We start from the raw sequence: 21787 nt of genomic DNA on the forward strand, positions 1-21787 counted from the left end.
TTTTGTTAGTCTAATAAGCTTGTTGTCAGGAACAGTCTTTTAAAAAGCCAAAAACACTGATTATGATGGTAGCATTATTACTAAAGTGGAATGATATTAAAAAGAAATATAGAATAAAGTGTCTTCAGTGTCATATCATATAGGCTAAAATGCTATTCTACAAAATGACAGTTCATTCTTTATTACCATCATTGATATATTTTTATAGCAGCAATTAAAAGAAAATGCTATTTTTAAAAACGAGCCTATATTATTTCTTTGACGCTCACAAAAGGATGAAGTTATAAATTGTAAGCGCTAAAATGGCGCCATCTAGCGGAATAGACACTCTTCAAGATCGTATATGACGTATTTGAGGAATGTTTACACATACATCACTGGCGCTAGCTCTACTGCAGAGTCTAGTTAAAGATGAACGCTTTACTAAATTATTAGTACAAATTAGTAGACTTATTACAGCTCCCTGCTCTCTGTCCCTTACAAAACATGGTTTAAAAATGACAGACGAAAAAAGGATTTAGCATTGAATTATTTATTTGGACAGAATTCTAAAATTCACTTCAGAAATTATTGTCTGGGCTTGACAAAACTATTTCTTGAATAAAATAAATTATCTTTATTGCATTGTCTTGACATTGCAGTGTACACATGATATTAGCTATTTACAGAGAAAAATGTCTTTTCAACACCATAGTGATAATATGTGACCCTGGACAACAAAACCAGTCTTATGGGTCAATTTTTCGAAATTGAGATTTTAACACAATCTGAAAGCTGAATAAATAAACTTTCTATAGATATATGAGTTGTTAAAATAGGACAATATCTGGCTAAGATACAACCGTTTAAAACTCAGGAATCTGAGAGCGCAAAAAAATCCAAATATTGAGAAAATTGCCTTTGAAGTTGTTAATCAGGGGCACTGTGCAGACCATCCACTCACAAAAATAAAGTTTTTATATATTTACGGTAGGAAATTTACAAAATATCTTCATGGAACATGATCTTTACTTAATATCCTAATGATTTTTGGCATAAAAGAAAAATCGATAATTTTGACCCACACAATGTATTTTTGTCTTTTACTAAAAATGTTCCCATGTTACTTAAGACTGGTTTTGTGATCCAGGGTCACAAATGTATTTTGACTGTATATTTTACTTACCTATACATTACACAGATTATAATTTGTTCTTGGTATAAAATATGCATTTGGAATCACATTTATTATTATATTAGTTACATAGTATTATGTACAAAAATGGTCAGGTGGTATTCCTGTCATGTAATCTGGTGGGGTGCTTCAAGCATTTCCATTAGGAAAGTGTCTATGGGTGTGTCTCCAATCAACTTGAAGAAAAATAGATGCTCCAAACATTTGAGGCCGATGGATCGGAGGGCGGGGAGGCGCAATAAAAGTTTAGCGAACCTGTGAAATATTTGTGATATTAAATAAAAAAGAAAATTCTAAAATTGTGCAGAATACAGATAAATCTAAGCATAAGCAAAAATAAGACCAGTCTGTAGTGAACAAGCACATCTGTATGACTGTACCTGCCAGGCTGGTTAGGGTAAATCTGTTTTGTGTAGGTCTCAAGTGAAGCATAAACTTTCTCCCTCAGTGCTTCTACATCCACTGGGTTGGACAAGCCTTTGGCATCTAGAAGTAGAGGCAGTTTCCTTAATCACTATATAGTCCACATACTAACATATTACTTCTTGATTTATTAAAAAAGTTTCAAAGATCATCAGACATTAGCTGATCACTTTAAACAAGAAGAATAAAAAACACAATAATGATTGTATGGTGTGGTGTGTCTGTTTATGAGAAGCGCACCAGGGTTAAAGAGAACAATGGCTCTGAGGCAGCCCAGTTCTGTTTTATCCATCTGCATGTCCTTCATTTTCGACACAAGCTCAGTCAATACCCTATAACACAAACATAACACACAACATTTCTGATATTTCTAAAACAAGAGATGTGTTAATCTAAAGACTGAAGTCTCAAAGATTCAGACATGGGTTTAGTCAAATGTGTGGGATGTTAAAGCTGATACTCACCTGTTGAAAATGGACCCCACTCCTGCACTGTGAGCACTGCTCCTGTGAACATGGAGGCCTGAGCCCAGTAAGATACCATCTTTAACTGTGATCGAGCGATGTGAGAACGAAGCAATGAGGAGCTCATTCCATCCTGTGAGGAGGTAAACAGAAATGAAATAAGATTTAGTCTTTTTTTCTTTCAATGTCTTTGTTTGAATTTATTCAACAACAAAAATATGTATTCGTCATTAGTGAGGCTATGTGACATCCTTTGGTGGCTAATTAAGCAGCGCATGTGAAATGTTTGGCCAGCAGAGGTCAGCATCCACACAACCAATACAGTTCTGTCTGATCATGTGACCTAGAGTAACCATAAACAAAATAATATATATATATATTATAAATATCATAATAAATAGTATATTAAATAAGTTATATATCCATATATAAAAATATTAATTTAATCTCTTTATTTATCCTCTGCACAATTACTAAGTGGCTGAATAAATAACAGAATTGGTGACATTGGCCATATTAGGAAACATGAACAAATCCTGCTGGAAAAACATGGATCAACAGGTTTCACCCAAACTTGTAAAGTCCATACCAATTCAAGTACATGCTGTCATAAAATCAAAAGGGGTAAACAACACATACTAAGAATTCAAATAATACTTAAATAAATAAAAATGTAAATAATTGAAAATTATAATGAAAATGACAGAGTTAAAATACAATGTCATATATTTATATGTGATATTGAGTGATTTAATAATATCATGTTAATATTATGGTAACACTTTAAATGAAGCTTGGCTAATACGAACTAAGTATTAACAATATTTCTACTGAATTTATTAATCTTAGTTCATGTTTATATCAGCATGTACTAAATCACTTTTCAAATCGAACCCTGTAACTATTAACATTAGTTAATGCACCACGAACTAACATGAATACTAGTCTTGACATTAACTAACATGAACAAAGATGAATAAATAATAAAAAACTATATTGCTCGTTTTTAGTTCCTATTAGCTAATCCATTTACTATTGTTAACCTTATTATATTTGTTAACAATATTATTTTATGATAGTGATGAAATTTGTTGCAAAAAAGCATGACCACTCTGCTTTTAGACTTTTGGACCCCATTACATCTGTATGCATGCATATGTATCACACACCTGCTCGAAGAAGAATGACCTGATCATCTAGCGGCAGATCAGAGAAGTGAGGTATCCTCTTGGCCCACTCCACCAGAGTGAACAGCTGCTTGTCAGCTGCATGGCAGATATTAGTGACCGGGTCATTTGTCTGCAAAACAAAGAAATCGTACAGGACCAGACTGTTTAGTTTTCTGTAAGAGTAAAATGTATTGTGATTTCTTTTAAGTCTGTGGCTCACCGAGTTTCCAGGGCTGCTCTCTGTGTATGTCTCTGTCTTGGGATCCACTGCGAGTTCTGCATCCAGAATCTTATCCACAGGCATCTCTTCATTAAAGCTGCTCGTCGATTCCACCTCATTATCGCTCTTTTCCTTCCCACGCTGCCTTTCTTCCTGCACCGCTGCAGGGAATCCCAACAGTCAAACAGGTTGACATGTATTTGCATCTTCATTGATGTACGTTTTGATTTGAAAAACCGCACGCCTTGAGATCCATGCAGTTTAGGCATAAATGCTACAAGTACAGTAGTAGTCTTTATTTACTTAATGTAGCATTGCTGGTCACTAGCATGTTGTGTACACACCTTCCCTCTTCATGCCCATAGCCAGGCACTTCTGGTAGCGGCAATACTGACAGCGGTTGCGCTGACGTTTGTCAATCAGGCATTCTTTGCAGTCTCGACACTTGTAGGTCAGGTCTTTTCGAATGGTTCTTTTAAAGAACCCTTTGCATCCTTCACAACTGTAAACACCGTAATGCTTCCCTGCGAACACGAGCACATTTGTCACAAACATCCAAAAAGTTTTGATTTCAGATTCACATTCTATCCAAAACATCGCGTTTCAGGTGCACTTAAACATCTGCGTGCCGTACCCGAAGATCGGTCCCCACAAATGGCACAGATGTGTTTGGAGAGGGATCCAGGACTGCTGCACTGGTAGCTGCTTATGTTACCCAGAGGAGTCAATCCTGGGGGAGGCTTAATGTCTTCTGAGCTGTTCATATTCAACGGATTCATCTGAGAGACGGGAAAATAATAGAGTCTTAGTTTTTGTCACAAAACAGCGAGGCTGTTGCCAGCAGACATCCACAAACATAAACAAACTAGAAGAACAGTGTCGCACACACACAAAAACAAGCTCCACCGTGACATGGCTATTACACAAGGAGCTGTGAGTGCGTCGCTGACATATTCAGGGTGTTTTCTTTCCTCTCTCTTTCTCTCTCTGGAGAACTTAGCACTTCAACACCACATGCCACTTTTTCTGTAGTTTTACATCCAACCTGCAGGTGGCAGGCTATATACTGTACATACCTCAAGCACACGGAATGTGTCAAATCAGTTCATTTGCAATTCAGACTGCTTTGTTGTTAGTGAATAGTTGTGATGTAAGTTTATGTATGTTATTATAGGTGTTTATTCAAGTTTTGTGGAAATGAAGTTGTAGTATAACAAGCATTTGAGACAGTAAACGGTACATCTCATCAGCAATACATGCTTTTAAATACATTTCTTCTTTTATAAAAATATATAAAAAATATTTTAAAACATGTGTCACATACAGTGACAAACAGCACTCCTCTATAGCCGCTATATATGTACACTGCAATTGATGTGCTCTTCATTGGCCTGAAAGCCTTAACCGTTTGTCTGATTGAATGGCTTTTTTCAGCCTCCTGCATGGGAGAAACTGCCCACATGTACTGATGCTATTAGACACACATAAGCTGACCTCTCTTAAAGACCGGGGAATATGTATTAGGAAAAGTTCCAGTGTGAAGAACATCACCTTGAGTGAAACAAACCATCAGCTAAATTCTGCACTATAAACTTATTACTGTCTTACTGTTAAAGGAGACAAAAAAAATCTGTATTGTTCCACACTAAACACTTCCAATAACACTATTACTTCATCATGTTGCATATGACTGGTGTTCAGTTATTAACTTAAATCTATAAATATATTAAACATATATTATATACATATAGTATATATATGACAATAGAAAATCAATTAATTGAAAATGAATCAAAAACAATTAATATATACAGTATATGTAAACAACAAAATAATTATATAAATGAATACATTTAAATTTACATGAATAAAAATAATACATTTAAAAAGGAATAAAACTGTAATTACTTCTGGTGCATCCATAACACAGAAAAATAAAATATCAAGTCAAGTGCATTGCAGTGGGATACCGTATTCTGTACAATGTGGGCTTTGATCTAGAATTAGTGTTTGTCACAAATTTTTCCTTCCATCAAATAACTTTAAGACTAATCTGAAAGTTTAGTGGGCGAGAGAGTGAGACATCTAGACAATGATTTTATTATTGAATCACTATTACCTATCCACTACATGCGCACATTGGCGTCAGTCCAGGGGAAGAGGGAATTCTGGGTAGTTTCTTACCTGTGGGCTGCCGAGAGTGTTAAAGCTCATACTGGGCGTAGAAGGCAAGGAACCCAACGGTGAGGTGAGAGACGGGGTGATGACAGAATATGGTGAAGCCAGCCCATTCATAGAGCCCAGGGTGATCATGGGAGACTGCAGTGGGCGGGAAGAACTGATGACGGACGGATGACCCACCATGGAGCTCATGGGTGGGGGCTGAGAGTGGGGAGAATTCAGAGCACTAGAGTCTGTGTGAAGACAGAAATGAAGATATTAATACACAGAAACTCGAATGTATGATCAGAATAACCTGTTGATTGTATATCGTAACAGCATGTATCACAGTAAATATATCAGGACTCGACACACAGATTTTTGAAAGGGGAGCAGATTGTGCTTTAGTCATTTCAAACCTGTATGAATTTCTTTCTTCTGCAGAACACAAAAAATATATATTTTGAAGAATGTTGGTAACCGAACAACGCCGGCTGTTCTATTGCAGTGGTTCTCAAACTGGGGGCCGTGGCCTCCTGGGGGGCCCCAAGATGGTTCCAGGGGGGCCACAGATTTTGTGGCATTTTAGAAATATAGATATTTATCATACATTTTGTGCAATCAAACATCAGAAAAACAACACCACCATCCAAAATAATTGATGTTTTGGCATTGTTTAACTGAATATTTTCTTGGTTTAATTAAAATTTTAAGTTTAAGATGTAAGTCTTTATTTGGGGGGCTGCAAAGCAATGCACTCTACACAAAGGGGGCCTTACAACAAAAACGTTTGAGAAAACAAAACTGTTCTATTGTATGGACACAAAAGCAATGCAAAATATATTTTGTGTTCTGCGGGGGGAAAGAAAGTCATACATGTTTTAAATGACAAGAGGGTGAGTAAATAATCACAGAATTTTCTTTTTTTGGGTGAACTGTTGCTTTAAAGGAAAGGTTCGCCTCAAAATCTAAATTGAGTTGTTTTTACTCACACACATGACGTTATTTTGATTTGTTTTTCGCACAAAGTATTCTTGTCGCTTCAAAAAAATTCAGTTGAGCCACTATGAGCGGATGGACCAATTTAACGATGTCTTTAGTACTTTTCTGGACCTTGACAACAACTATAAGCATGATGTCTATGAGGAGGCTTGGAAATCTCTTGGATGTCACTTAAAATAACTTCACTTGTGTTCCGAAGACGCCGGGAGGTCTTAAAACATGCTGAACGTCATGTGGGTGAGTAAAAATAGCACAATTTTGATTTTGAGGTGAACTTTTCCTTTAAGAGGACATCATTTACTCAGAGGTCCAGTAGTAACTAATATTGCTTTGACCATTTAGACAGCATGTAATGGTAGTTTGACACAAACACACACAATATAACAGTACAAGGACACACGCTGGGCAAAAGCTGCTCTTGTGCCAAAACAGAGAGTGTTGCAACCCATTAACATCATTCAAAATAAAGATCTAATCAAATGAATCTAAGATTCTCTTACATGAATATGGCTTGAAGTAATTGAATTATTGAGAAATGCACATAAAAACAGGCCAGAAACTTTGGTCAGAAATCTTGACACGTAAAGCTGACTTTCATCTCTGGTTGATAGAATTTACAATTTACAGGCCCCTTTGTTTCTATTTACAGCTTTACAGACTCATTTGATCACGTTTTGAAATTTACTACATGGCAGTATAAATCAACAGCACCATACACAACTAATATTTTACATTAACGATTTTCTGTAAAATAAATATGCATTGAGTGTATTTAAAGAATGTATTGAATAAATATTTAGTTTGTTTACATCTCCCATCCACTCAAAATGAAGAGCAAAAGCTTTGCATCAGGTGTGTTGATGTGTATTTTCTGGCAATAAGAATGCTGGGAAATGATGCTTCTACAAGTATTTGTAATCAATCATAATACTTGTATGTCAACAGCATACAAATAACTTGAAAAATGTTTTGTCCAGTCAGCATTTACAATTAAAACTTTTTTTACTTTAAAGCATCAGTCTCTCCACAGTGCCATTTAATCTCTCTTGCACTCTATGTTGCACTCTATTTTCTCTCTCTCCTGTTGTGAGACATATTTTGAGACAACACAGATACATACAATGTTAGGCTACCTGATTCCTAGAGCTGTGGTGTTATCTGCCTTTGCATAATGTTAACTGTGGAACTGTTATCTAGATTAAATCTCTGGATAATCTGGGTAAGAACCTGATAATGATTTGACCACAACATCTTTAGTCTAGTGTGAACCCATAGATTGTCAGAATAGAAATACGATTCTAAGAAGCAATGTCCTTTTTGAAGAACTATTCAATTTATTTTTTCCATTTTTAATTTATGCAATTGAATATGTTGTTTTTCTTGTTTCTGTAATGTGATTTTTTTTCACATTGATGCTGCTCAGACCTTAATAGTTCAAAGAGAGACACGCCGATTAAATCTGGCCAAACTAAAGATATCCAGACATTCATCAACATTTCACAATCACTCTGTGATGTGCCCATGACCTTTGTACGGCTGTCTGGGTGCAAAGTTCAGCTTGGCAGACAGCTATCAAGTTCAGTGGTGACCACTTTACATCTCACAGGTCAATGTGGGTGCTGCATATACATATAGTATGTTATACTGTAGTATGCATTAGATACTTTAATGCACAGAGGGAGCATCCAGTGTGTTCAGTGAACCTCAATAAAACTGAAAAAATCTGTGAAACAAAAATCTTAGGCTTCAGTCTGATTTAGGACATCGATTTATAGACCTGAACAGAATAGGCTGTATGCATGCGTGACTTCCGTGTTTCGCAAGAAGAACCCTATGAAGTTTCCGGTTGGGGAGACTTAAAGCAGAGAGAAATGCCAAAATAGTTAAATTTAGCAGATGCTGTACATTGCGGCACACAGCAGTGGTATATAGAAGTGGCGTTCTACCGTATTTGAATGTTATAACGAAATGTTAACTTATGAAAGTATCATTTCAAATATGGTAGAACAGCACTTCTATATACCACTGCTGTGTGCCGCAATGTACAGGGAACCTAATGGGTTTGTACCGCATCCAGTGTGGACAAAGTTTACAATTATAATGGGTTCTAATGCGATTCTGATGTCTATTGTCATGTCACGTCGCGCCGGCCGCATCCGGTGTAGACACGGTGTCACTCACTTACTAACAATACACACAGAGTAAGAAATAGAGAGAGTTTGTAAAAGTCTTGTGTGTGTGTACCTGTGTTCTGTTGGACACAAAGACATGACTGGTTATATATCTGATTATGTAGAAAGGTAAGAATGAACATGAAAGAGTATTAAAAGAGTATTATAACTGTAAATATGTGAAACATCTTTAACTGGACATAAAGTAAAGGAACTCTAAGTGTCCTCCAGTGACCTCATTCTTACAAAAACAAAACAAGCACATTTTGTCACATGTCTTACTCTGACAGTCAGAAGACAGAAGAATTTAAGAGGAACTGATAGATCAGCTGATCTATTATCAAACATTAAAAGTTCAACAGCATACAGAGAGATAGATGATACAGTCTAAACTAGACATCAGCGCATCCCTGAAGCATATGGCCAAAGAAAATGCTGACCAAATGAAGAATGCTGACAAAAGGAAAGACTCCAGGAAGTGAAGAAACATTAATCAATTTCAAAACATCCTGTCGTATGACAGCAGATAATCGGTTGATAATCAGATAATGGGTAATATCTGACACTTGATGACCCTTATTAAAGGGATACTTCAGCCAAGAAACAAATTTTCCCCATGTTTCACTCACCCTCAAGGCATCCTATCGAATATGACTTCTTTCTTGAAGAAAAATGCAGTCGGAGTTATAATACCAGGTATCCTTCTTCTTCCAAGCAGTAGAATGGGAGTGAATGGGGGGCAAAAAGTGCATCCATCGATCAAAGAACTGCTCAACACAGCTCCATGGTCTTAACAAAGGTCTTCTGAAGCGAATCAATGCATTTGCTTAAGAGAAATTTCCATATTGACAACACTATTAAAGACAATATCTAACTTCCATTATCCCTCTGCTGTGCATGAACCAGAGGCTTGTTTTTCCGGCAAATGACAGTGACGAAAGCTCCCGCACAGGGAGACGTATCCTATTGGAACAAAATGAAAAATGCTGCGTTAGTCACCGTAACTTACGACACACCTGCGTCATTTGCCAGAAAAACAAGCCTCTGTTTCATGCGTAGCCGAGGGATAGCTGAAGTTAAACATTATGGTTAATAGCGTTGTCAATATGGATCTCTCACCACTGGTACATTTCCCACAATCTTCACGTATTACCCCGCTACTGAAGAAACCCACTCTTAATTCTACATTGTTAGATAACTACAGACCGGTATCTCTCCTCCCCTTCATTGCCAAAACTCTTGAGCGTGTTGTATTTAACCATCTCTCCTCCTTTCTCACGCAGAACAACCTCCTGGACAGCAACCAGTCTGGTTTCAAGATCGGTCATTCCACCAAGACTGCACTGCTCTCGGTCATTGAAGCCCTGAGACTTGCAAGAGCAGCCTCTAAATCATCTGTACTCATCCTACTGGATTTATCTGCTGCCTTTGACACCGTTAACCACCACATCTTCCTGTCGACACTCAAGGCTATGGGTGTCTCTGGAATGGAGCTACAATGGTTCAAGTCTTACCTCTCAGGTTGGTCATTTAGAGTATCCTGGAGAGGTGAGGTCTCGGAGTCCCAACATCTCAATACAGGGGTGCTTCAGGGCTCAGTGCTTGGACCTTTGCTCTTTTCCATACACATGACATCGCTAGGTTCTGTCATTTGTAAACGTGGCTTTTCCTATCACCGCTATGCGGATAATACACAACTCCACCTGTCATTTCAGCCTGACGATCCGACTGTTTCTGCAAGCATTTCAGCATGCCTGAGTGACATTTCGCTCTGGATGAACGACCATCACTTGCAGCTGAACCTTGCAAAAACAGAACTGTTTGTAATCCTGGCCGACCCAAAGATTCATCACAACCTCTCCATTCAACTAGGCTCATCAACCATCACACCTTCCAGAACGGCCAGAAACCTGGGAGTGGTAATCAATGATCAGCTAAACTTCACGAATCATGTTGCCAGCACCACCCGGTCCTGTAGATTCATCCTCTACAACATTAGGAAAATTAGACCTTTCCTTTCCAAGAATGCTATGCAAGTCCAAGCTCTTGTCCTGTCCAGACTGGACTATTGCAATGCGCAACTGGCTGGACTCCCAGCTTGCACAACCAAACCTCTACAGATGATCCACAATGCAGCGGCAAGAGTGGTCTTCAATGAACTGAAGAGAGCGCACGTCACTTCTCTCTTCATTAATTTACAATGGCTCCCTATAGTTGCTTGCATCAAATGCAAAGCTCTGCTCTCTGCTCTTCAAACCACCACTGTTTCGGCACACCCATATCTTCACTCGCTAATACAGACTTATGTACCCGCCAGATCCCTACACTCTGAAAACGAACGACGTCTTGGGGTGCCATCCCAAAAAGGGGGTAAAAAAATCACTCCCACGTACCTTCTCTGGATCTGTTCCACATTTGTGGAATGATCTGCTCGCTGCTACAAGATCAGCAGAAGCCATCTTTAAGAATCGGCTGAAAACACATCTCTTCTGTCAGCACCTGACTGATTAGTTCTGACCTCTATTTCTTATCTACTCTTTCTATCCTTAAAAAAAAACATAGCTTGGTATACTGTGGTAGGCTATATGAGACCAGTTTTACTGCACTTCTGCTTTTTGTTGTCCTTATGTTGTTCCAATTTCTATTGTTTAGAAACAACAATTCGTCTATTGTTTACCTCATTTGTAAGTCACTTTGGATAAAAGCGTCTGCTAAATGACTAAATGTAAATGGATATTTCTCTTAAGCAAACGCATTGATTCGCTTCAGAAGTCCTTTGTTAAGACCACAGAGCCGTGTTGAGCAGTTCTTTGATCGATGGATGGATGCACTTTTTGGAGCTTCAAAAATTGCCCGTTCACTCCCATTCTACCATTTGGAAGAAAAAGGACACGTGGTATTATAACTCCGACAGCATTATTCTTCAAGAAAAAACGTCATATTCAGTTAGGATGCCTTAAGGGTGAGTAAAGCATGGGGAAATTGTGTTTCTTGGATGAAGCATCCCTTTAATGTACCAATCATCAGAAATCAACAGTGACTGTTCCATTAAACGTTGCATAAGAGTTAGTAACTGTGTTTCCAAACAGTGTTTATTAGAAAAAGAATAAACAAGTAACGAATTATGTTTCTTAATCCATAGAAAATCTAGATAAATGGTTAGAGTAAAATTTTTATTTGTTCTAGCATATTTTGGGAAACAAAACAAAGATCCAACAGCATTAAACTCAAATCAATAAATGGTCAGTGAGCAGGAGATTGACAGGTCTGTAAATTCACAAATAAAGACATACAAAGTATTCAAAGACATCTTGAATATCAGCATTCAGCAAAGACCATTGGAGAAAGTTGTGTACAAATGACACATACTCACGCACGCGCACACACACATCACATGCACAGTCGCACACACATGTTTTACACTGTGTATAAAAGTCATTCCATAGACATAATGACATTTATATTGTACAAACAATTGTATACAAATATTGTATATTGTATATTTAATGCCCTAACCCTCATAGAAATCTTTTTGCATTTGGACATTTTCAAATAAGCATAATTTAGTTTCTTAATTATTCACTTTACATCGTGCGGACATTTGGTCAGAAACCTGATAAAAAAACCTGAACATACACACATACTTCCACACAACCTAAATACTACCTGTGTATACTTCTACTTCATGTTATCCATTGCGTCAACATCGCCACCTCTTTGGGGGGGGAGGAGGTGGAAGAGTGACAGTCAATCAGTGATGACGACTTCCGCCAACACTATTTGTGCATCGAACTGCAGTTTGTCCTTGTCACTCAAGAAATTTACACACACCCACACACACAAATGTGCCTCAGGATCTTATTGTCATTATTTTGTCTCATGCAGTACAATTAAAGTGTTACAAAAACAAAATAAACCATACAGGAGTAGTACAAAAACATGTCAGATTTTAAGTTGCTATTTAAAGTGATAGTTCACCCAAAATTGAAAATTCTGTCATTTACTCACCCTCACCCATTTCTTTCTTCCACAGAACACCAAAGAAGATATTTTGAAGAATGTTGTTAACTGGCACCCATTCACTTGCACTGATTTTATGTCCATCCATTAGAAGTGAATGGGGTCCAGTCCTGTTCGGTTACCAACTTTCTTCAAAATATCTTCTTTTGTGTCCTACAGAAGAAAGAAAGTCTTACAGGTTTGAAAAGACATGTAAATGATGACCCTTTGGATGAACTATCACTTTAATTGTCATGAATTGTAGAATTATTCCTAAAGCAGCTGGTAGCAAGGAGTATCTGATAAATTTACACATTAAGTATGAGGAAAAAGGAAAGTGAGAGTACAAGTAAGGAGGATCTATAAAAAGGATATAACGAAATAGATTGATCTAAATAGACATTCCTAAAATATCCATAATACTCTAGTGCCATCTTGCCTTGATCTATGACAGCTGAAGAGCATTAGAGAGCAGAGCCTTGCCAAGCACTCTCACTGTCAACAGCTGAGAGCAGGTTCCAAAGTCATTACACAAGACGAGAGCTACAGCTGACAAGCAGTATCTGATCAACCGAGCTCACGTAAAAACAGAAGCGATGGACACTGTGCATGTGCAGTACGGTGTTGTGTAAATTACTCTGAAAAAGTAATTCATTACTAGTTACTAATTACATATTTAATAGTGTAATTAGATTACTGTACAAATTACTCTCTCCCCAAAAAGTATTTAGTTACTTATTACTAATTACTTTCTATATCCTATATCTGCTTTGATTAGTTAAGTGATTCAAGGACAGACATGAAACGGCTTATTTAATTCATTCAAATAAATACTATTAAACTACATAAAGTACTCTTATTAACTGACCAAAGTATTACAAATGTGAGAATGATACATTAAAGCACAGATTTTAAAGTTAGACTTTGAATTTTGATGTCAATTCCATTATTGCACACACATATACAGTATTACACAGAGTATTTCATTTAATTACATCAGAAGTAACTGTAATTAAATTACAGAAGAAATAAGAGTAATGCCCTTTTTCAAGGGAAAAGTAATTAAATTACAGTAACTAATTACTTAGTAACTAGTTACACCCAACACTGGTGCAGTATAACACCATTTCTACAGCAACATAATTTATAATACAGAAAGCAATCTCTCACACAAATATATATAGTTTAAATATACAAAATCAAAACCAAGATGCTTATAAACTTCCACATTTTTTATTAAATGAAAATGCTACATGCAGAAATGCTTAGAAATAGAAAAATCCAATTTTAGCTCACAGCTTACCACTTCCTTAAAAAACAAACAAACCAATGCCTGCTATGACTTTGAGCAGAATAGTCCTTCTCTAACAAATAATAGACAATATATCAAATATCTATTCATGCCAATGAATCAGACACAACCTAGTACTTCTGTCAATGGGCACACTGCATTTAATTTTTTTCACATACGCTGTTGGTCATCTTTCCTTTACACTCTAAGTATGCACCTGCCCTCTGTTGCTTCTTTCTGCTGAGACAGTGCTGACTAACAACATTTAGAGTTTGGCAGCAAGCCTGATACTCACGATGGCTATAGTGGCCACTCTCTTTACCGTGAAGCTGACCATGAGGAGGTAACGCCGCCGGATGCCACATGACTGCGTCTGCCACTCAACCAAATATTGGACCCCTGTCCAAACCCAGATTCGCTGTTGATGGAACAGATGGGACAGGAGTGAAAAAGGAAAGCCGTAGGGGTAGGGATCCGCGGGGTGGAGTCTGCTCTCTTATGGGATTACTCAGATTATTATAGACTCAATCCGGCAGGAACTGTTTAATGTTGCAGTCATCAGCCTGCTTCCCACTTTTGACAAGCATCCTTCTGCACAGACTTTGGTTTGCCATAAGAGAGGCTCAGGGTGTCATTAAATCCATCACACCACCTGTTGTGCACCCACGGATCAAGCGAGTTAAATTTGTGTGTGTTATCTTAAAAAAAGAGGCTGTACTTTTTTATTTGTTAGGGAAAAGTATTTGAAGACAATGCCGTTCTTACAATGTAATGATCATATTCTGTCTACAGGTCACACCAAACTGTTTATTATTTGACACGCGTCCAATTGTATAATTGGTGCAACTTTTATCATTTCAGTTATCATCATTTGCGTTAAATGGCCTTAAAACAATAGTTCACCCAAAAATGAAAATGTTCTCAGGTCATTTCAAACCTGTATGACTTTCTTCTGCAGAACAAAAATACATTTTGAAGAAAGTTGGTTACCAAACAATACCATTGTATGGACACAAAAGCTTGAATTCTTTCATTCTTTTTATTACGTTATAAACTTTTAATGTAATATTTTCACCATTATCATTTCTTTGAGCGATTGAGGGTAGATCAGTAGAAGTAGCTGACAAATGCCTTCAGGGTGAATCTAAAAAAACTTGTTAATATGTCATTCTATAAATGAAGTGGCCCACATAGATTAGTCTGAATGAAAGGAGAGTTGAGATCACACAGAAGATTGACACAATTGGAGCTGCTTGTAGAAATGTACGTCACTTCATTAAAACTGTATTAGGTGCTCAGGTTTAGAATTGATATAGAAACACGGAAATTTGGACCTTTGGTGAATCATGTTAGACCTGTTAGCCTGCAATCCTCCGGTCCTCTCATACTTATTCGAGAGCCTCAGCCCTCACAAACACACAAAAGAAATGAAAAGGGCGAAGGGGTGATTGATGAAAGCATCCTATTTTTAAGAAGGAAGGCCCTGAACGCATTCTCTTTAAATGCATGCTGCAGGTTTTTTTACTGTGTTTGTGTGTAGTGGAGTTTGACAGATTCAGATTTTAGATACAACATATGTTATGCTGAGGAATATTTATTTGATAAGTGTATTTCTGTCACCCATGGTAGGAGATATTAGGCAAAACATTAGTTGCGCTCTCAGAGTTTTCCAACTGGTCTAAAATCTAAAACAATAGCCATCTTCAGGGTAATGAAGAGATTAAAAATGTGTATATGACAGCTGAAGTCACATTGAGTGTCAGAGACATGACATGCAGCGGACAAGCATGTGAACACACTTCAACCCTTGGTACGGTGATGTAACTGTCCACTTCTAACATTACAAAGCAGCATGTCCTCTGGGAAGCAAGAACGTCCAGGGATCAAAATAAACGTCTACCCTTGCTCCAGTCTACTTTAGCCTAGACTTCTTACATTACCCTAGAATGTTTCTACACCCAGTCCCAGAGCAAAAACCAACAAGGAATAACATCTTTGCTATATTACAATCTCTAGTTCATCTATAGCAGCTATCGTAAAAGCACCATCGGTATGTGGGTTATGACAGCTTTTTACACGGCTCGTTGGAATACTTGATTCTGATTGGCCAGTCGCGACATTTGCGGGTTCGTTATTCCCAGATAACAACCTCTCAAAACTAATAACACACGGTAACCCGGATGTAGCAAATCATTTTGTCAGGTTTTTTGACAAATAAAATATAAATATGTCCTTTAATAACATATATGACATTATATTTACAAATGATTAAACCAAATTGCCTGTTCGTGACATTTGAACTAATTTCTTACCTTAAAACCAAAAGTAAACGGCTTTTCCTTGCGGAAGGTCTGCATTCGGTAAAAATTTGCTAATAAAACATTTCAAATTCACATTTCATGTCCATTTTTTCTCATGTGCCAAGTAACCGTGTAATAAACAGGATAATGTACAAGCAGACAGCTGTTATCGCGAAATAAGCCTCTTCACTGTCGGGGCTTATTTCTGTGATAACAACCGGCTGCCTGTACATTATCCCTTACATTTAAAGGTTAACTTTTAAAGTGGTCTTTAAAGTGACTAATGTTTACAATCCTGCAATTCAGGGAATAAATAAAAGCTATTAATAAAGGCAAGTTGTTTGTGTACAAAAGTACAGAAAGAATGAAGGGTTATAAATAATAAATTCTTAAAAATGTAAATAAAATATAACACCACACATTGTTGTTTAAAATATTAATAAAAATGGCCTTTGACCTTTGGAAGTAAACGGCACATACATCAGATGTGCGTATATACACAGTAGGAGACATGGCGGAGGGTGAGCAGCGACCGGTGCTAAAAAATGCACCCACCCTTTTAAAAGCTGACATTTGGACACATTTCGGATTTTACGAAGATGAGAAAGGGTTACTTGATAAAAGGTATGCAGTGTGCAAGAAAAGTCTAACTAGGACTGGGCTCGACATTAACGCTTGTCCCCTTGTCCAGGACAAGTGAATGTTTTGTATGGGCAAGTGAGAGAGAATTTTACTTGCCCGACCGGACAAGTAACTTGAAAAAAAACCAACAACAACAGTGCGACATACTGTATATGTAGAATAATAAGAATATGGGCATTAGACAGAGCTGCGTGTTTGTGTGAAGTGCGTTTGTCATGGTTGTGCTTGTTTGTGTGTGACAATAATCAATGGTGCACTGCACTGAGTCCATGTAACTAGATGCGGACGCGGAATCCTGTTATTTAAATGTCATCTGGCTGTTATGCGAGTCTGAGTGAATTATGTGCACAGTTTAACATACAACACGAGTGATGGTCGAGGATTTATCTGCGTCTGTACTGTATGAGGATATGAACACATGAATTTCATCTCCCAGAGTTGCTCTGAAAGTTAATTTTATGAGCGTTTAAGCTATCGGCAAACACACAAAAACTCAAGCGTCCCGAAGACCCGTCAAAATAAAAGTCCCGTTAAATTGAACACTCAGACAAAAAATACTGTAGTGTACTATAGTTTTTGCTATTGAAAATTGTAGTGCCCTTGTAGTAAATTGATAAACACTGTATACTATAGTAAAGTTCAAAAACACTATAGTATCTAAGAATTTTACTGCAGTGTACTATAGTGACCCTCTGAATCATAATCGAATCGTGAGGCAGGTGAAGATTCACAGCTCTAGTTCACATTGTTAAAGGATCGGATGAGCACTTTCAACAAGTTGGTATGATTTATTAGGGTCTTCATGAAATGTCTGGAACATATTTCACAGCAACCCGTTTTGGTGCATGTCTCTTTAAATGAGAGTTACAGCGCACCCCACCTCCTTCCGTCCGACGTGTCAACACAACACACGTGTAGTACTGCCATGGAAATGTTTTAGCTAAATTATGTTTCCTGAACTCCTCTGGGTTAGTTTCGTTTTAAACGTATCAAATAATTCGTCCGGAGACTAAAAAATCCGTCACAGCAAACAGCGCATCCTAATGCGCTCATGTTGTGCATGTATGCTTGCCTAAAATCCACGGAATGCGCACCTGCAGATCTCAGTGGAATAACTTGGATTTTTGAAGTTATAACTTTACACACTCAACGTTAAAGCATAACTAGCTGAACAACGCAGCTGAACATATTAACACACATAATGTATTAACATACATACAGCTAAACTCCAAGTGCCCATTTTCCAAATAACATATAAATATAGAATAAGTTTAACACTGGCTTTGAATGTTCTATTTAGCCCATGACTGATTTAGCTCCCTTCGCTATCATATGCTAACGTTATCCTCCTATATATACGGTACATGTACGTCAATTCAGACTGTTGATAAATATTACTTACATCGGCAGCTTTGTCTCGTTCAGTTGGTCTCGATCCCTCTTGAGGAACAACTTTGAAGCTAATCCAGCTTGTACTGTCCCAGGTTGATAAAGCACTCCGGCTTGAAGTGATTCGTGCAAACAAGCAGGTTTTTAGTTATGGTTTCTGATGGATTTCCACTAAAAATAAAATAAATCCACTCCTGTCTCTTCCGAGGTTAGGACTCTGTGCAGCAACTACATTGCATGTTGTCCACGAACTTTAGCCATGGTGTCACGTACACCACTGTCGCTTGTGAAAACAACAATGGCGGCAGCGCTGTGGGTGGAATTGTGTAGATTAAGGGGCGGTAATATATTATCCTGCTTTTACGTCACAGCAGGAGCGAAATCTGAACGGCTCGATTTCTCACATGCTTGCAGGGAAAGGCTCATCAAAACAAACTTACTGGGATCTTGTTTTTCACATTTTCTGGGTTGCTAGATGCACCGGGGACCCGATTATAGCACTTAAAATTTTGGATTTTCATCCGATGACTCCTTTAAAGGAATGTAGTTATAGGCAACACTTTGACAGCCTTGCAACGCGAAAGAGTGATGATAATCTTGCATCTGACAGAATTTCTTAAAAACCAGCGCAGTACACATTGAAACACTTACAATGATGGCCTGACAACAACAACAAAGAGATGTATAATCTGTTTGAACACCACGATGTACTGCAATTAGCTAGCTATTGGAAAATATACACTTTTTGACATTAACACCACATTCATTTCACGCATTTGGCAGACACTTTTTTCCAAGTGCATTCAAGGAATATTAAAGTGTTTTTAGCAGTGTAAAGTTATGGGTTCATTCGCAGGGAACACACATACTGCTAAAATGTATAGCCTACCTTGCAATGCCCATAAATCGCTCTGGATAAAAGCATCCGCTGATGCTATAAAGTCACTTTGGATAAAAGTTTGGATAAAATCCATTAATATAAATGTACCTTTTAAGTATGCGTGTTCTCGTGTTCCAGTTCATAACCTTCTGAGGACTGTCTAGATTTTTATCCGGTTTTCGAAACAACACCAAAATGTCTCAAACTTTTGGATTATTGTCTTTTGATTTACACCCAAAACTTTTTACACCAAATTAAAGAAGCTTTGTGGAAGACATAACTATGGATGTATTATAGTAGACGTTTAGCAACCACGTTTTTACTGGATTGATAACCATCCTTGTAGTTCCTGTAGTAAGACAATGGTAAAATGTGTTATTACCACAGTTTTACAACAAATACCCTAGTTAGACTATAGTTACTGTAATAAAACCATGGTTCATTTTCATTAGGCTCAACCAATAATAGCCTATGCCTAAAATAACACGTCATTGCTTTTCACTGCTGAAACAAATCATGTTTGCCATGTTTCGAGATTAGTTTCAAAGTACACTCTATAATCTACACTCGCTCAAGAGCAAGAGTGTACCCGACGCAAGAGCCTGACAACAGGCGATCGATTACATAAACACAACGTAAGTGCCAAGCGTGACCACGTCTGAAGCCGCGATCAGCTGACTGATGTCAATGCACTCGGGCTGATATAGCGCGGATCTGTCTGAACTTCATCAGTTTAAATGCTTTGACAACACACGTCGATGTGGCATACAACACGGCCAACTGCAAATAACACATCGGACCTCCAAACAACATGTAATGCAAGGACAGAAAAACTTACTGAGATGTGAATACGTATCCATTCCCAGTCGACTTACTATGTGATTTCGTCCCGGAAGCGCGCGCAGCACCTCACCCGATGTCTCTAGCCAGCTCGAAGTGAATTTAGCGGAGTTGCCGCCTGGCCAGGGGCCCCGCACAGGGGGAGGCAGGAGGAGGGGTTTCAGCAACGACAACAATCAGATAAGCTATGGATATATTGTATTGGTATTGAAAGATTGGAATGCTACAAAATAAAAAAAAATGTAAATTGACTGTAAATATGACTTATTTAATACAAAATAAATGTAGTTAGGTATACTGAAATACCTCATAGATTTTGGTCAGTAGGAATGCAAAACCAAACAATTTGCAAATGTATCATTAATTGCTGTATTTTTCATGCTTTGTTTTATTCTGGTCTATTGTAAACGAAAAAATTGTCTCTAGCCTAAAGAAACTAAAATTAACTTTTCAAAACTATTCAGGCAAAAATACGATGCTATTTCCATACATGCCATTTGTCAGTCAGAATATTGTGATGTCTTTGTATTTAATTGTGTTTTCAGATTAATCACTGTCACCCTGCCACAAACTGGCAATGCAGAAACCCCTTAAGTTCCCCCAGACTGTTCCAGTTTGGGGGTCATACAAGGGTGAGCTGAGCTCTCTCTACTCAGAAGGTTGCTCAAAAGTCATCTGCGTTCACTGTCTTGAACTAGTGTGGGGTTAGTTTTTCAGATGACCAGTGACTTCACAAGGCCCTTCCATCTAGGTTGTAGGATAAACCGAGAACACCCCCCCCCACACACACACACACACACACATTTTCTCTGCCCCTCATTGTAGAAACAACCTATTTAAGAACACAAGAGCAAGATTAATTGTTTTTTTCCAACCCATCTGACTCCGGTCAAGGCTTTTTATTTGCACCCCCTTCCTTAAGTCTATTAGATCATGTTAATTCATTAAAATCAAACTGAAGAATCAAAATGGTCAATTGTCACTGCTGTTTTTGTGTGGCCGTAATGGTGGCACATGGTGTAAGGCCTGTCATTTGTTATCCTCTCTTTTCTACCCAAGCTTTTGTATTGTTCTGTTCTTTTGGAGACATTTTAGGGGGGTTATAATTACTAATAATACATTTTCTTTTGTAAAAACACGAAAATAATTTACATTTACGCATTTGGCAGATGCTTTTATCCAAAGCGACTTACATTGCATTATACTACACATGGGATTGTACCCATGACCTTGCCGTTGCTAACCCCATGTTCTAACCACTGAGTTACAGGAAAGACGGAAAATAATATCTACAACATGCTCAAAAAGTATAAACAGCGTGATTATACTTCCCATATTTTATCATTTTCAAAGTAATCTTTGCTGAGTCAGTTTGATTATATATTTAAATAGTTGTTTTTCTTTTTTCACCCCTCTTATACCCCATCATGTTTCTTACTTATCTCAAAGATAATCAGTCACACATACACACACACTCTCTCCAACACACTAACAAACAAACACACAGCAAGAGCTGTCAGTGAGCCAAACCGTATGCAGTAATCCCTTTGTATTCACAAACCCATCAAGGCAAACAATGTGTTCCAGCCTGTCCCACCCCCAGCACACCAGACCTAGGCCACCTGCTAACTCTACATTATAGGCGAAATAACATTGTCAAATG

General features: G+C 37.7%; 1 protein-coding gene across 4 annotated transcripts; it reads right to left on the reverse strand.

Moving 5' to 3' along the window:
* Positions 1–526: 526 nt before the first annotated feature.
* Positions 527–20309, reverse strand: rxrgb (retinoid X receptor, gamma b). Of its 4 annotated transcripts, none has more exons than XM_057353396.1 (10): positions 20123–20309; positions 5635–5864; positions 4085–4229; positions 3795–3974; positions 3451–3611; positions 3231–3360; positions 2062–2194; positions 1838–1929; positions 1555–1660; positions 527–1429 (listed from the first exon to the last, which is right to left on the reverse strand). In XM_057353396.1, exons 1-10 carry the CDS (start codon positions 20142–20144, stop codon positions 1282–1284), a joined length of 1347 nt encoding a protein of 448 aa, XP_057209379.1. In that variant the 5' UTR covers positions 20145–20309; the 3' UTR covers positions 527–1281. The 4 variants fall into 4 exon arrangements, with proteins under 4 accessions (XP_057209379.1, XP_057209381.1, XP_057209380.1 ...); XM_057353398.1 differs by having other exon boundaries at positions 20160–20207; XM_057353397.1 differs by lacking the exon at positions 20123–20309 and adding an exon at positions 18418–19193.
* Between the last annotated feature and the right edge of the window lie 1478 nt (positions 20310–21787).

This window comes from Triplophysa rosa, linkage group LG15 (assembly GCF_024868665.1).
Source record: "Triplophysa rosa linkage group LG15, Trosa_1v2, whole genome shotgun sequence".
Taxonomy (NCBI): domain Eukaryota; kingdom Metazoa; phylum Chordata; class Actinopteri; order Cypriniformes; family Nemacheilidae; genus Triplophysa; species Triplophysa rosa.